Source organism: Monomorium pharaonis, chromosome 8, assembly GCF_013373865.1.
Source record: "Monomorium pharaonis isolate MP-MQ-018 chromosome 8, ASM1337386v2, whole genome shotgun sequence".
Classification (NCBI taxonomy): Eukaryota; Metazoa; Arthropoda; class Insecta; order Hymenoptera; family Formicidae; genus Monomorium; species Monomorium pharaonis.
This window is the reverse complement of record NC_050474.1, coordinates 14,788,375-14,805,474: the sequence shown is the minus strand read 5'-3', so window position 1 is coordinate 14,805,474 and position 17,100 is coordinate 14,788,375. Positions and strand designations below refer to the sequence as shown.

At 35.6% G+C, this 17,100-nt stretch overlaps 1 protein-coding gene and 1 long non-coding RNA gene across 2 annotated transcripts; both read left to right on the top strand.

Moving 5' to 3' along the window:
- The first annotated feature begins 1,570 nt into the window (after positions 1 to 1,570).
- On the top strand, positions 1,571 to 5,594 carry LOC118647076. The gene is made up of 3 exons (XR_004964384.1): positions 1,571 to 1,956; positions 4,778 to 5,145; positions 5,271 to 5,594. It is a non-coding gene; the product is annotated as an uncharacterized LOC118647076 (long non-coding RNA).
- A 134-nt stretch (positions 5,595 to 5,728) lies between these two features.
- Positions 5,729 to 8,577, top strand: LOC105829611 (transposon Tf2-1 polyprotein). Its single transcript, XM_036290885.1, is given in 5 exon segments — positions 5,729 to 5,794; positions 6,712 to 6,853; positions 6,899 to 7,237; positions 7,652 to 8,396; positions 8,398 to 8,577. Coding segments are annotated over 5 exon segments (1,452 nt in total). The 3' UTR covers positions 8,558 to 8,577.
- Positions 8,578 to 17,100: the final 8,523 nt, after the last annotated feature.

The window sequence follows — 17,100 nt, the reverse complement described above, 5'->3', positions numbered from 1 at the left end:
TATACTATTCAATTTTTCTTAGAATTATGATCTATATAGTTAACCATCTAATTAATCATTTAAACGCTTCAAAGATTGGTGCTAAATAAATCGCAATTTCCATCAAATTATTAAGGTTATGGAAAAAGATAAATTTAACAATGAAATTAATAAGTAAATAAATTAATGCTATTTATTTTTAATATGTTTTGCAAAATTTAATTGCTTTTATAAAAAATAATATAGTCGCGTCAGAGTACATATAGGTATATGTAGACAATAACAAGTACCCATATCGATGAGTCAAATTGGCGTAGCAGGTAGAGTACAAGGTTCGTAATCCTAAGGTCCCGGGTTCAAACCTAGCAGCGGCAAGTAAGAATAAAATAAAAAATAACATAATTTAAATTTAATTAATTAATAAAAATTTATTCTAAATGTAGTATGTGCTGTTGATAAAAATAATTTCAAAAAAATGAAATTTTTATTTTATTTTTCTTTGTAACTGTTGTGTAACGGTTAGATAACATGTAATTATAACATGTTATATTGCTGAGTCGAAAATTGTAACTTACATGTAAGTTACGTGTAATTTTAGAGTAACGTAACCTGTTATATTCGGTTACATTGCTGTTACACTGCTGCTATATTACTGTGTTCACTGGGTAAGTACAAAAAATTTTGACCTATCGTCAGAGCCGCTCGTAGCCGAGTGCACAGAGCTCTAATTTCGTAAGCGCGGAGTCGCTGGTTCGATTCTCGCTCTATCCCCAATTTTTTTTTAATAAGTCAATGGAATTTTTTTTAAATCCTGTATCTTAACATTTATCAAATTAAAATGCTAATTAATTATTAAATATTTATTTGTTATTTTTTAAATAAAAATTAATATCTTTTTATTTTTAATTACCACTTACTTAAAAATGCGAATATTTATAATAAATTAAAATTTGGTACAAAAATGGAAAAGGTCTTATTGTTAAATGCAAAAATAATATGAATAAATAATATTCAGTTATTTTATCGCTTACATTTTACGCTGTATCTTTAACACGTTAGTCGAAGTTTACAAGTCGAGTTTATTGTAAGTCGATCCTGGTCGATCCCCATTCTCTCGCATCTAATCGTGAACAAAGAACAGCCTTGCAAAAAGTGGGAGAAGTAAGGGTTCCGAGAGAGCAGATGCTGTGCTATTCGTATTTTACCGTTAAATAAAAATAAAAAAATGTTAATTTTTATTTAAAAAATAACGAATAAATATTTAATAATTAATTAGCATTTCAATTTGATAAATGTTACGATATAGGATTAATAAAAAACTCCATTGACTTATTAAAAAAAAATTGGGGCCAGAGCGAGAATTGAACCAGCGACTCCGCGCTTACGAAACTAAAGCTCTGTGCGCTCGGCTATAAGCGGCTCTGACAATAGGTCAAAATTTTCTGTACTTAAAAATATCGGAAATCTTTAAAATCAATTTTCTCGAGTATTTTTGAGAAGCGCATCGTACTGCTTTAGGAAATTGAAGTCCGGATACTGATCTTCAAATCCTATAAATATGAAAAAAATCGATGATCCATGACCCGTAAGGTCCCCTTGTGAGATTGAATTAAAATGACAAAACAAAGTTACATTGGTTTCGTTTTTTTTTTCTGATTATATTTTAATTTATTTTTATAATATGCTTATTACATCGTGGAGGAAAAAACAGCTATGACTAATTTGAAAATTAGTATAACATTATGCGTTGTACAATCAGAACACAAAATTTTCATTCTTTTTAATGAAAATAAATATTCTGAGATAAGTTACAACTTTGTATTAATACTTGTGTTTATTTTTAGTTATTATATTGAAAGAAAGAGAAGAACTTTAATTGAACCTAAAGTAGAAAGATAGAAACATAAAAATGAGTGGACAAGTAAGAAAAGAGAGAGAAGGAGAATTAGAAGTAGTTAAGAAATAATAAGAAAAAAGGTAACATAAAGTAAGTTATTTGAGTGAGGCCCGATTGCGCACATGAGATTGGACACAGTAGTATTTCTTGATTGGACACAGACTCGATTGGACACGGACTCGATTGGACACAAACTCGATTGGACACAGACCCAATTGCACACGGATCCGATTGCACACCGACCCGATTGCACACGACCCGTTTGTACACGAATCCGATTGCACACGGACCCGATTGCGTACCGATCCGATTGCACACCGACCCGATTGCGCACCGATCCGTTTGCACACAGACCCGATTGCACACAATACTATTCCGCATCGCAGAATAATGCGTGCGTGCGTGCGTGCGTGCGTGCGTGCTTGCGTGCGTGCGTGCGTGCGTGCGTGCGTGCGTGCGTGCGTGCGTGCGTGCGTGCGTATGTGTGTGTATTTGTATTTGTTTTTTTGCGTTAGCAGAGATAAGGACCCCATGCCTTATCTTCTTTCTATTGTCGTCGTGGGCTCTCGCTATCGCAAAATCTCAATAGAAATGTTCAAATGATCATAACACGGCGTAAAAGAATCATGAACACCTTAGCGATCTCGCGTTGTTTTCGTCTCGGAAAGCCTTTTCAAATGAGCCCATACTTAACCCCACGTGCCATTTAAGATGTTTTTGTTCCCCCTTCCCCCGGTCCAGCGGGAGTGTAGAAATAGGTGTTTTTGTGGTTAAATAATTGACTTTGTGATCCAATTATTTGTGTATCCCTATAAATTTCAATTCTATATTACAAACCATTCAAAAATTATTTATGTGGCCCGGAACTTTTGGTAGGCACTGTATATAGATTTTGAAAATATCCTGCATATGTTAAAGACAAATCCCTAATTTTAATTCGAAAGTAATTTAACAAAATGAGACCATTTGCATGCGGATTGAACGAAAATTATTGCGGACATACAGACATACACACAGCCGTACTTATATATATATATAAATTTTTGAAAAACTCTGTATATGTAAATAACAACATTTTACATTGATTATTTATTCATTTCCATATATAGGTTGTTCCATAAATGTTGGGCGTAATTTTAAGAAATGTTAGTCCTTAAATGAAACACCCTGTATATGCTAAAAATCCAATCCCAGGGCAAGCATCCTCAAATAATTTGGAATTAAGTGAGACCATTTGCTAGTGGTTGATGTCACAAATGACGAAGTAGTTCGCGGTCATACAAACAAATGAAAGACCCTGTATATTGAAAATCCAAACCCATATTAGTAATCCTCGTAAAATTTAGAATAAAATGAGACCTTTTGCATTAGAATCGGGCCACAAATGACGATAGAGTGCGCAAAAATTAAAAAAATAAAAGACAAACAGACATCCGGTTTTTATTAAAAAAATTTTTTAAAAACCCTGTATATCGAAAAACCAAACCCATAAGAGCAATCCTCACACAATTTGGAACAAAATGAGACCTTTTGCATTGGAATCGGGCCACAAATGACGAAGGAGTTCGGGAACATCCGGACATACAGACTCCCGGTACTTATATATATAGATAGATTATAAAGACAACGATAGAAAACGATTATTTTTCCATAACATATATTTGATAGAAACGTATAGGGACAATTTCAGATTAATTTGTATAGACTTTAAATCGTAATTTTTCTATTCAATAAGATAATTAGATAAGATCATATAGGAAAGTATCCATATTCAGATAAAGTTTTAATCGTTTAAGGGCCAATTTCACCAAATATCTTGTAATCAGCGACCCAGATAGCCAAATGAAGGCAACGTGTTGTCATTTTGCTGTCACTTATTCCCTATTAATTTCATCAAACTAAAGTCAAGGTGTTTCCTCAAACTGTCTGTTGTTCTGATATTATATAAAATTCTTCGTTAGAATTCAACAAACTGATGGCAAGTTGTCAACATGCATGCACAATTGCTGTCAATGTGATAAGTTTATTATTCCTCAATGCATGCACTTACAATTTCATAAACTCATGAAGGTTATTTGCCCTCCTGATGTTAACTTTGTTCCACGTTAAATTACAATGACAGCAAATTGTAGGCAAGTTCACAACATACATGCAGTGCATTAATTTGCTCAATCTCGCTTGGCTATCTGGGGATTAATAAAACTTTGTTTTACATTATAAACAAAGATTTTAATCTCGTTTATGATCGTTCGAGTTTCACCGGTTTTACAGTAACGCAATTAACTCTAGTTTAGTTAATCGAAGTTTAAAGTTAAACGAACACCGGCAACGTCGCAAATATATAGACATAACCTAATATTTGCCTGCATTTTGTGAGATAGTGAAAGTGAATACCTTTACCGGAAAAAAATGTCTAGTTCAATTTCTAGTGTCAAGCGTAAAAGAGATCCAACATTTCAACCTGCGAAAAAAAAAATTTAATTGACATAGTTTTTAAGGGAGCGTCCCAGATGCGCACAGTAATAAACGGACACAGCAGGCTGAGTGAAACGGACACAGTAATAAACGGACACAGACCAAACGGACACAGTAATAAACGGACACAGCAAGCTGAGTGAAACGGACACAGTAACAAACGGACACAGACCAAACGGACACAGTAACAAACGGACACAGACCAAATGCGCACAGAGCGAAACGGACACAGACCAAATGCGCACACTGCACATGCGCACAGACCAAATGCATACACGGAAAGTCGCAAACCCATGTGATGCAGTGAATGCTTTGCACGCACACACACACACACACACACACACACACACACACTGTGCGCATCTGGGACTCACTCGTTTTTAAGCACTACAGTATTGTAGAATGTAAAAAGACTGATGCTCTCAGCACTCGTGCCAAAAACGAAGAGTGGATGAAAATTACTTCAGAATTCAAGGCAAGTTCTACGTTCATAAACAGGGAATCGCAGGTGCTTAAAAATCTGTGGGAAAATAACTAAAAAAAAAAAGCTAAATTTGTTAGGACGCAACAGAATAAAAACATTTTTGCCACAGGTAGGTTGCATATTAAAATCACAAATTCTAAATGCATTTCAGCATGATTAAACTTCTTCTAATCACCAATTCTTAATCTAGGAGACGTAGCACCAAAGAAATTTAAAGAAGATCCAACTCTGGAAAGAGTCATTACATTGATTTGACCCAATGTTCAAGGTTTTGTGAATACCTTTGACAATGATGGACCTATTATCTCAGGTAAAAATTTACGACATTACTTATTATTCTTGTCTACATTCTGCAATTTGCAGGATATCTCTCACACTTTTATAAATAGAAGTATTAATCTAAATCTCTCCCAAATCGTATTCATTTCTTTACAGTCTTTAAAAAAAATGATAAGGATACTGATTGTTCGGAAATAAGTCTCACCGCAAGCAAAATAAAGTTTGGCTCAAGGGGGCAGCGCAAATAGAGCACTCTTTGGCGTCCCAGCACCTAGGCGCATGCGTGACACCAATTCTCCTTAGGGATTGGTTAGCGTGAACGGCCAATGAGAAGGAAGAGAAAGGTTCCATTTTTAATAAGTTGGCACTACTTACAGAGCCAGATCTTACTTACTACAGATATGACACGTGTTTTATAAGTTCCTTGGCTTTGTAGAAATTGTTAAGAAAATATACAGATATATTTTTGTCGTAAACAAATACTTTATTTCATTTCCAACCCAAGAGTGGTCAGTCGCAGGATTGGGGAGAGAAACGTTCGAGCACGCGTGGCTATCCGCCACATATTAAATAAATTGGTGACACCGACGTTCGAGAAGTTTCGAGGAACAATCATGCCGGTCGACCACTCGCCGATGAAAGCCCCACCGGGCACTGTAACCGACGCGACGAATGACGAAGTAAGCCAATAACCTGGTGATGCACCACCACCGAGCACGATGTCAGCAGAATATGCAGTTTGTTATACGAAAATCCAGGCCAACCCTTACAGAAAAAACACTAAAAATAACACTTAAAAAAATACTCAAGTTGAGTATAATTTGGGACAAGGGGTAAACACTCAATTCAGTGTAAACACTCAACTTAAGTGTTCGCTCTTTAATTTACTTTTAATTAGTGTGTTATTATATATTCTCAACTTAAATGTTCGCCATCTAATTGAGTGTTAATTTTAATATTAATCCTAAATTTAAGAATAACACTGAAATTAACACTCAATTAGATGGCAAACATCCAAGTTGAAAGTAATACTCAAATTAATACTCAAAGCCAACTGAACACTCTATAGTTGAATGTTTATTTTAGATATTCGTTTTATGTCCGTTTCTACCAATGCAGATTAATTTTAATCTCGGTTGAACTTGCTTTTCTTGCTTTTGTTTTTATTTAACATTTTCTAATCCAATGTTTGAGAGTGCACATTCAATATTAAGTGTATACCTTCAACCGATAGATGTTGAGTGTACATCCCCAACGTTTCAGTGTTCACACTTTATGTTGAAAGTATACACTCATTTATTGAGTGACATATTCAAATGTTGAGAGTATAGTTTCAAATATTCAATATTTAAATCCAAACTTAGGTATAAACACTCAATCATTGGGTATACACACTCAATGTTCGAGTATTAACACTCAATCTTTAGTTTAAATACTTAAGATTTGAGCGTATACACCTAAATTTGGGAGTAAACTCCCAAAATCTAGTATTAACACTCAATTTTGAGTGTAAACTCTCAAAATTAAAGTGTTTTTTCCGTAAGGGAACGAATTCCGAAATGTGAAACTAACCACTTTCTGGCGCAATCGTCCAAAGCTTTGGTTTGCATCCTTGGAAAGCGAATTTACAGCTTATCGTGTACGTTCTGACGACATAAAATACAGCGCTGTTGTGCGACATTTGGACGAACATACGATGCTTGCTGTCGCAGACGTCCTTGAGCAACCGCCGAGCACAGGTAAATATGATAAAATTAAAAGCGTGCTAATTGAAAGGTTCTCAGATTCTCTGGAAAAGCAATTGCGAACATTATTGGACGGAATGGAATTGGGCGACAAAACACCGTCAGTACTACTAAGGAAAATGCGGACCTTAGCCGGGGCGAATGTCACGGACAATATGCTTTGCACGTTATGGTTACAACGGCTTCCTACACGGATACATGAGGTATTATCCGTCCTGGATGATGTGAGTCTAGACAAACTAGCTGCATGCGCAGATAAGGCACATGAACGAGGCTCAGGTAACAATACAATTACGTTGGTTAAGGAATCACAGAGCGATGATTTGCAAACATTGAAAAGTCAAGTCGAGCAATTAACAAAAGCAGTTGCAGCTATTGGTAGGAGCAGAGGGCGGTCCAGATCAAGAAGCAGGCGGCTGAGATCTTGCAGCAGAAGCAAATTTATCATTGACGAACAATCTGAAATTTGTTATTATCACAGGAAGTTCAATGATAAAGCCTGGAAGTGCCTTCAGCCATGCAAATCCGAATATCCTTTAGTACCCCAGGGAAACCAAACCAGCCATCGGCAGTAGGAGCTTTCGTCGATGGTAGTAAACAACGCAGGCTCCACGTCACTGATAACAAAAGCGGACTGCGATTTCTAATTGATACCGGAGCCGATGTTTCTCTAATCCCTAAAAAATCTGATAAAATAATAAAACAGTCACCGATACAGTTATTTACAGCAAATGATACACCAATCAAAACCTATGGAGAAAGATTGTGTACTTTAGATTTGGGACTAAGAAGACCATTTAGCTGGATATTTTGCGTCGCCGACGTCTCAACTCCCATCATTGGCGCAGATTTTTTTATACAATTTTAATTTGTCGGTAGATTTGCGGAGAAGATGTTTACAGGACAATCAGACTGGGATAGAAAGAAGAAGACAACTAATCTCAAAAACACACGTGTCAGTACATGCAGTAGTAAAGCCTGGTGCACCTTATTATAAATTATTGACTGAATTTAAGAATCTGACAAAACCTTCACAGCCCCATGCGCTAAGGCAACATGGCGTGTACCATCATATCCAGACTAAAGGACCTCCAGTCGCACAGGCATTTCGTCGTTTGCCACCGGAGAAATTACGGATTGCAAAAACTTAATTTTCATATTTGATAGAGAAAGGAATATGCAGACCATCTAATAGCCCATGGGCCTCCCCACTACACTTAGTGCCCAAAAAGATGCCAGGTGTTTGGAGACCATGTGGAGATTTTAGAAAATTGAACGCCGTAACGGTACCAGACCGTTACCCGTTACCACATATACACGATTTTTCACACGGACTATACGGAAAGCGAATCTTTTCATCCATCGATCTAGAAAAGGCAAATTATCACATACCAGTAGCCGAAGAAGATGTACCTAAAACTGCAGTCATCACTTCTTTTGGCCTTTTCGAATTTTTGGCCATGCCGTTTGGTTTAAAAAATGCCGCGCAAACGTTTCAGCGTTTTATGAATTCTATTTTCCAGGATCTCGATTATGTGCTATATTGACGATATCCTGGGGGCATCCGAATCTCCGGAGCAACATGTGGAACACCTGCGCATAGTATTCCAAAGATTATTAACCGCAGGCGTCTCAATAAATGCATCTAACAAGAGGACCTTACGGGTCATGGGTCATCGATTCTTTTCATACTTATAGGATTTGAAGATCAGTACCCGGACTTCAATTTCCTAAAGCAGTACGATGCGCTTCTCAAAAATATTCGAGAAAATCGATTTTGAAGATTTCCGATATCTTTAAGTACAGAAAATTTTGACCTATTGTCAGAGCCGCTCGTAGCCGAGCGCACAGAGCTCTAGTTTCGTAAGCGTGGAGTCGCTGGTTCGATTCTCGCTCTGTCCTCAATTTTTTTTTAATAAGTCAATGGAGTTTTTTTTTTAATCCTATATCTTAACATTTATCAAATTGAAATGCTAATTAATTATTAAATATTTATTCGTTATTTTTTTAATGAAAATTAACATTTTTTTATTTTTATTTAACGGTAAAATATGAATAGCACAGCATCTGCTCTCTCGGAACCCTTACTTCTCCCACTTTTTGCAAGGCTGTTCTTTGTTTACGACTATGCAAGTGGGGATCGACCAGGATCGACTTACAATAAACTCGACTTGTAAACTCCGACTAACGTGTTAAAGATACAGCGTAAAATGTAAGCAATAAAATAACTGAATATTATTTATTCATATTATTTTTGCATTTAACAATAAGACCTTTTTCGTTTTTGTACCAAATTTTAATTTATTATAAATATTTGCATTTTCAAACAAGTGGTAATTAAAAATAAAAAGATGTTAATTTTTATTTAAAAAATAACGAATAAATATTTAATAATTAATTAGCATTTCAATTTGATAAATGCTAAGATATAGTATTTAAAAAAAACTCCATTGACTTATTTAAAAAAAATTGGGGACAGAGCGAGAATCGAACCAGCGACTCCGCGCTTACGAAACTAGAGCTCTGTGCGCTCGGCTACGAGCGGCTCTGACGATAGGTCAAAATTTTCTGTACTTAAAGATATCGGAAATCTTCAAAATCGATTTTCTCGAGTATTTTTGAGAAGCGCATCGTACTGCTTTAGGAAATTGAAGTCCGGGTATTGATCTTCAAATCCTATAAGTATGAAAAGAATCGATGACCCATGACCCGTAAGGTCCCCTTGTAAGTGCATCTTTGGAGCGGAATTCTTAGGATATCTGGTTTCGAGTCAAGGCATCCAACCTCTACCAGAAAAGGTAAGGGCTATCTTAGAATATCCAAAACCAAAAACAGTTGTCGAGTTGCGCAGATTCCTCGGTATGATTAATTTTTATCGAAAATGTATTAAAAATGCCGCACAAAAAATCAAGCTATTTTAAATAAATATCTAAAAGATAGCAAAAAGAATGACACCAGACCGATACAATGGACAGCAGAAGCCAATAAGGCCTTCGCAAATTGCTTGGACAGTTTGGCAATCGCCACCCTATTAACTCACCCTTGCGAGACAGCACCTCTGATACTGACTACAGACGCGTCGGATATCGCCATTGGAACAACTCTAGAAAAAATAGTAGATGGAGAGACAAAACCACTTGCATTTTTCTCTAAAAAACTTAATAGCGCACAACGCAATTATAGTACGTACGGTAAAGAACTCTTAGCAATTTACGAAGCTATTAAATATAATAGAGATTTCGTGGACGGAAGACAATTATTAATTAGAACAGACCACAAACCTCTTACTTTCGCTTTCCAGCAAAAGTAAGGAAAAGCGTCGCCGAGACAAATCAGACAGTTGGATCTCATTAGCCAGTTTACTACTGAAATCGTTCATGTTAGCGGCCAAGAGAATGTTGTCGCAGATGCATTATCTCGTATTGCAGCTATAGACTGCCCAGTAATTATCAGCACCGAAGAACTAGCAGAAGAACAGCAACAGGACAAAGAATTACAAGAAATACTCCATGGAAAAACGTCTCTTAAACTTAGACCTTTCACTCTCACCGGTTCAACTTACCCGTTGTATTGCGAAAGTTCAGAAGAAGCCATTAAACCTTACATTCCGAAAGCTATACGTAGAAGAATTTTTGATTCAGTCCACGGATTAGCAGTAGGTCAACTCGTCACCAAATACGACAGAAGTTTATATGGCCGGATATGAACAAGGATATAACTCACTGGACAAAAATGTGTTTACCATGTCAAAGAGCTATAATTAACAAGCACATTAAATTAATATCCGATAAAATTACCATCCCTGATGAAAGATTCTATCAAGTACACTTAGACATCATCGGACCTTTACCGGTTAATAAAAATTATAGATACTGTCTAACAATGATAGATAGATATTCCAGATGGCCGGAAGCAGCACCTTTAACAGAAATGACGGCAGAAGCAGTAGTCACAGCCTTTTACGAAACATGGATTGCAAGATTCGGTGCGCCGCAAATAGTAACCACCGACCAAGGAACACAATTTGAAGCAGAGCTGTTCAGGAGGCTGATCGACCTGTTAGGATGCAATCGCATGCGGACATCACTATATCATTCGTCCTCCAACGGAATGATAAAGCGTTCGCATAGAACGCTTAAAACGGCGCTCATGTGCCAGTTAAAAGGAGATACCAATTGGATAACATGGTTACCCACAGTATTATTAGGATTGCGAACTGCATACAAAGAAGATATCAAATGCTCGGTCGCAGAATTGTTATACGGAACTACCTTGAGAATATCAGGTGAATTTTTTGAAGATGTGGATCAGCCAGTCAAACCAGAGATCTTCGTACAAGACCTACGGGAACGGATGCGCAAAATCCGCGCAAAACCAACCGCCCATCACTGTAAAAAAAGTTCCTTTGTTCACAGAGATTTGCAGCAAGCCTCCCACGTTTTCTTGAGGGATGACTCAGTACGGAGACCGTTACAACCCCCGTATAAAGGACCCTACGAAGTCTTAGGACGAGTCAATGAGAGACTGTACACCATATTAGTCAACGGGAAAACGTGCAACATATCAACCGAAAGACTGAAGCCGGCCTACATCCCAGCGGATGAAGGTGACAGAATACCTGAAAACATAAAGGAACCTCCACCGTTAAGCATGTACCCTAGACCCAAAGCCGCAGGAAAACGAGTAACATTCCAGAAAGATTAAGGGGGGGATGCTTTGGCGTCCCAGCACCTAGGCGCATGCGTGACACCAATTCTCCTTAGGGATTGGTTAGCGTGAACGGCCAATAAGAAGGAAGAAAAAGATTTTATTTTTAATAAGTTGGCACTACTTACAGAGCCAGATCTTACTTACTACAGACATGACACGTGTTTTACAAGTTCCTTGTCTTTGTAGAAATTGTTAAGAAAATATACAGATTATAAATATATAAAGAAAATAAATATATATATATAGAAAATAAATATATATAGAAAATAAATATATAAAGAAAATATATAGATATATTTTTATCGTAAACAAATACTTTATTTCATTTCCAACCCAAGAGTGGTCAGTTGCAGGACTGGAGAGAGAAACGTTCGAGCACGCGTGGCTATCCGCCACAACTCGTTGCGCCTCTAGCCATAATTCAGTTCGACAGGAATCGCTCGCGGCAGCACCTGCCGGACCTACCCGGATCGAGCGTGAAAATCGACGAAGCGCCCGGTGGCGTTCGCGGAACTACCGAAATCGCGAAACCCAATCAACAAGCGTCGCGTCACATTTCGACACGTGACACGATCCAATCGGAAATCGATTCTGCTCCGACATCCTGCTGACGCAAGCAGGACGAGAATTTCCGTCTTCTTCACGACTGATAAGGGAACCTCGCAAATCCGAAAATTCTGATTTTAATGAAACTTGGCATAAATGTAAAGGGGGTAAATACATGAATTTAGAAATTTTTAGTTGGTGTTTATAAACGGTTTGAAGGAGTGAAACCACCCTTAAAAGTTGAGACATTTTGGGGATTTCTCGATATATTTCGCAAACTACACAAAATATTAAAAAATTGTTTCATACAAAAATTTTACAGTATAAATACCTTTGTTTAACTATGCTATCTATTTAAAAAAAAAAATTTTTTTTTCAAAAAAAACTCTTTAAAAAGTTTTTCTGAAAAAATAAATAGCATAGTTAAATAAAGGTATTTATGTTGTAAAACTTTTGTATGAAACATTTTTTTTATATTTTGTTTAGTTTGCGAGATATATCGAGAAAACGCAAAAACGTCTCTGTGCACAATTCTATGAGCAGTAGAAGTGCTGAAACCACATAACTGCAGCAGTTGTTTGATGGTAACATCCAGTGGCATAGAAACGGAGGGCACACAGTAGTTGATTAATAGGAGACACACAATTATTTCTGAAAAAAGATATTTTTAATAATACGTTTGCAACTTGAAACAAAACTTTGTTTGCTAAAAGAAATTAGTTAAATAAAGTAAAGCAAAGCAAAGATAAAAGCCAAAATCAAAGGTAACTATCCACATACGTAATCTCCAAATACAAGTATCTTGTATTTTTTACTGTGAGGAAAATGGCTTTTACTTACTTGTCTGTTTGAAATTCGAGTTGATCTTCAATCTTCTCCAAAACAGACAGCACTGTTCGTTTTGATAATCGAAACCTCACTACAAAATATGTATCATCTAGGCTGTGGAAGTGATCTGCTCTGTCTCGTATCTACCTCGGTCGACGAACAACAAATTCATCCTCATTATCACTATCTTCAAAAGCACGTTCGCTCTTTGCATCCTTATTTCTTGTATTTAAAATATATCACTGGGATTTTTTATATATATTAAATATATCACTATCACGATATTACGATGTTTGCAGTCGCAATCGCGGTTTAAGTTCGTTAACCGACCAAAATTGGTCAGTTAATTCTCAAACGTCGATTATTTTTAAACTTGATTAATTGCTCTTAGTGAAATCCAATATCAAGGATTAAAAGCGTAATCAAAGTTTAATTTCAACTAATCGCGGTTTGTGTTGTTGGTGAAATTGGCCCTAATTGAGATACAATAAAGAATAATAGAATTTTATAACCTTTTCTATCAAATTTCTAGTACGCGGCGCCGCCGATAGGCTGGTAGGCGATTGAATACTCTCGGGAGTCAGATGCAGCCGACCCGCTGTATAAAGACCACTCGCAACACGATTAAGACAAGCAATAATCAGTTTCTTTCGATACGAGAGGACAATGTGGAAGACGACTGCCACATATTACCCACATAGAAATAAAACCTCTAGTAGATGTCTGCCATGAAAGTTTAAACTTTCAGTGGACGTCCATTAGACGTCCAATATAGAACCATTAGAAATCCACAGTTCCGCATTATGGACGTCCATTAGACCTCCATTAGAGGTCGTCAAAGAAGTCTATTAGACGTTGTGTGGATTATTAATAGAGGCTTCACGGAGCCTTGATGGATGACTGACGGACGTTTCGTGGATCATTAGTACAGGCTTCATGGAGCCTCGATAGATGATTTACAAAATAAAAATTTAAAATAAACATTTTATTTCTTTTAAATTATTTTTATCAACAGTACATACTAAATTTAGGACAAATTTTTATAATTAATTAAATTTAAATTATATTATTCTATGTTATTCTTACTTGCCTCTGGTAGGTTTTGACCCTGGGACCTTAGGATGACAAACCTTGTACTCTACCTGCTACGCCAATTTGACTCATCGATATGGGTACTTGTTATTGTCTACATATACCTATATATGTTATAAACTGACGCAATTATATTATTTTTTATAAAGCAATTAAATTTTGCAAAACATATTAAAAATAAATAGCATTAATTTATTTACTTATTAATTTCATTGTTAAATTTATCTTTTTCCATAACCTTAATAATTTGATAAAAATTGCGATCTATTTAGCATTAATACTTTGAAGCGTTCAAATAGTTAATTAGATGGTTTTAACTATATTAATCATATATTCTAAGAAAAATTGAATAGTATATTTATTATTCTGTTTTTGTTCAGTACATGATAAATTTAGATTTTGTGCATTTTTTGTGCGCAGTAATTGTAGACAAACCGTTATTTTTGGAAACATTATCTTTATGATAATTTTTTTTAATATCAAATGGATCTCTCATTCAGGATGTTATAGTGTTGTCCGATTTCTGAGTCAATTACGACGCGCATGGACGGCTCAAAAATCGGACAGCATTGTGATATCTTTTATGAGATATTAAGCTGATATCGTTTAGCTGTGATATCATAATGATAACATTTTCAAGAAACTTAAATAAAACTCTTCCATGAGATATCTCAAAGACCTCTCTTAGTAGACGTCTCTGATAAATGTTACCATTTGGACATTATTTCCAAGATATCTAAATGTTTCCTTAAAAAAGTTCTCTTAAAGTTTTCATTCTGACAAGCGTGTTGTCTGGGTAACTTCTACCATGAAAATAAATGTTCCATACAGCTATGGAAGTTTAATGGATACCTAATAAACGTCTATCTAACTTCCATCATGGAAGTAAATGTTCCATAGAGCTATAAAAGTTTAATGGATCCTTAATGGACGTCTGTCTAACTTCCATCATGGAAATAATGTTTTATAGAGCTATGGAAGTTTAGTGGATCCCTAATAGACGTCCGCCATGGAGGTAAACCTTTAATGGAGCCATGGAAGTTTACTGGATTCCTAATGGACGTCTATTTAATTTCCGCCATGGAGGTAAACCTCCAATGGAGCCATGGAAGTTTACTGGATCTTTAATGGACGTCTATCTAACTTCCGCCATGGAGGTAAACCTCCAATGGAGCTAAGGAAGTTTACTAGATCTCTAATGGACGTCCATCTGACTTCCACCATGGACATAAACGTCTCATGAATCTATGAAGGTTTAATGAACGTCCATTGGATATCCACTGGATGCCAATTTCTATGTGAATACTTTTATAATTTACTCATTTTAATTGAGTAAATGATTCTGTACAAGAAAAGTAAAACGTTTACATTTTTTTAACTAGATTTACGATAGGTAATCTATACAAAAAATACGACACAGAAAGATAGAAAGTCTATCATAAGTTTCAGATAAACAATCTAATATTTACGAACTAAAAACACGATAGAATACGATTAATTTCTATAAAACATGACTAGATAGAAATTGATTAAAAACGATAGGTAATCTGTACAAAAAATGGGAGCGTCCCAGATGCGCACAGTAACAAACGGACACCACCAATCAGATTGCTGGGTTGGTTAGGATTAGGATGAATTTATAAAATTTGATTGATGGTGTCTGTTTGTTACTGTGCGCATCTGCGACTCACTCTTTGTAGGTATGAGACAGAACTAGTTTTCTGTCTCACTTCTTGGACACACTTGTACGGGTTCTTTTCCTTTTCCATAATAAGTACAATAAGTCCATTGGTACAATAAGTTCTGTGGTCATAATATCAATACGATCTTTTTAATCAGATAGTATATGCGCTAAATGCATTCTTGAAATAAACCAGTAATTCGATTTCATATTTAATATTAACTTAAGATCATCTTTAAATATACCTTGTAGCCAACAAAATGATCCATATATTTGAAAATAAACTCAAGATAACTTTAAATATAAGATCAGATTATAAATATCGATTTAAATCCTATATCTCATCCACAGATTACCAAAGTGTGTTGTCAAACTTTTATTCCTACTAAGAATATGTTATTCCGATTTAATTCGTCCATGTATACTTTATACCATAGTAAGGCTGAGATTCCAAATAGTTTTTTATCTATCCACTGAAGATGACATTGAAAATGAGGATTATATCGCACTCGCTAATTTTGATGGTAATAAAACAGAGGAGTACATATTATTTTTTATGCTAGACCTACCTATTGAGTCATTGTGAAGTATGTTGTATTATACTAATATATGCATACATACGTATTATAAGCTGTGAATATATATATTATATAAATTCAGATTTAGTCCAAATCTAAAATAAATATGTTTACATATGTTAAGAAAAAAACATATTTTATTTTAGTTATTTCAAAAAAATAATAAATATTTATTCATTTGATTAAAAAAGATTTCTTTTACACTCTATAGCCAGTATATTAGGGTGCATTCAGAAACAACCGCTCACTGTGCACTTAGGGTGCGTTCGGAAAGACACTATATTAGCGCTACCAGCATCAGTCCATCTTCATTACTCATTAAAAGTAGAACAAGGATAAACTGATGCTGATAGCGCTAATAGCGTCTCTTCGAACACACCCTTAGTAAACGATTATGCTTTTGGATGCAACCATAGTTGATTTTTATTAAGATCACTTAACAATTAAACACCCGCGTGTTTTTTGACATAATCTAATAACAATAAAATATACTTGAAAGTGTTTTGCATTTTAATAACTAAATAGGCTAATTAAAGAATAAATTCTGTTTTTATTACATATAATAATAATAGGGAAAAAATCCATATTTTAGGCTATATCGCTAGAGAATATGCGGATTTTGGGCTATCTTAGCTCACTCTAGTGGCGGTTTTTACTGCGCATAATCTGGCAACTCTGCGTCCGTGATGGGCTGCTGCAGTTAATGAAAAACAGTTTCTGTGGGATCTTAAGATAATTTTCCAGATAGCCAAGCGAGATTGAGCATATCGGGTAAATTAATGCACTGCATGTATGTTGTGAACTTG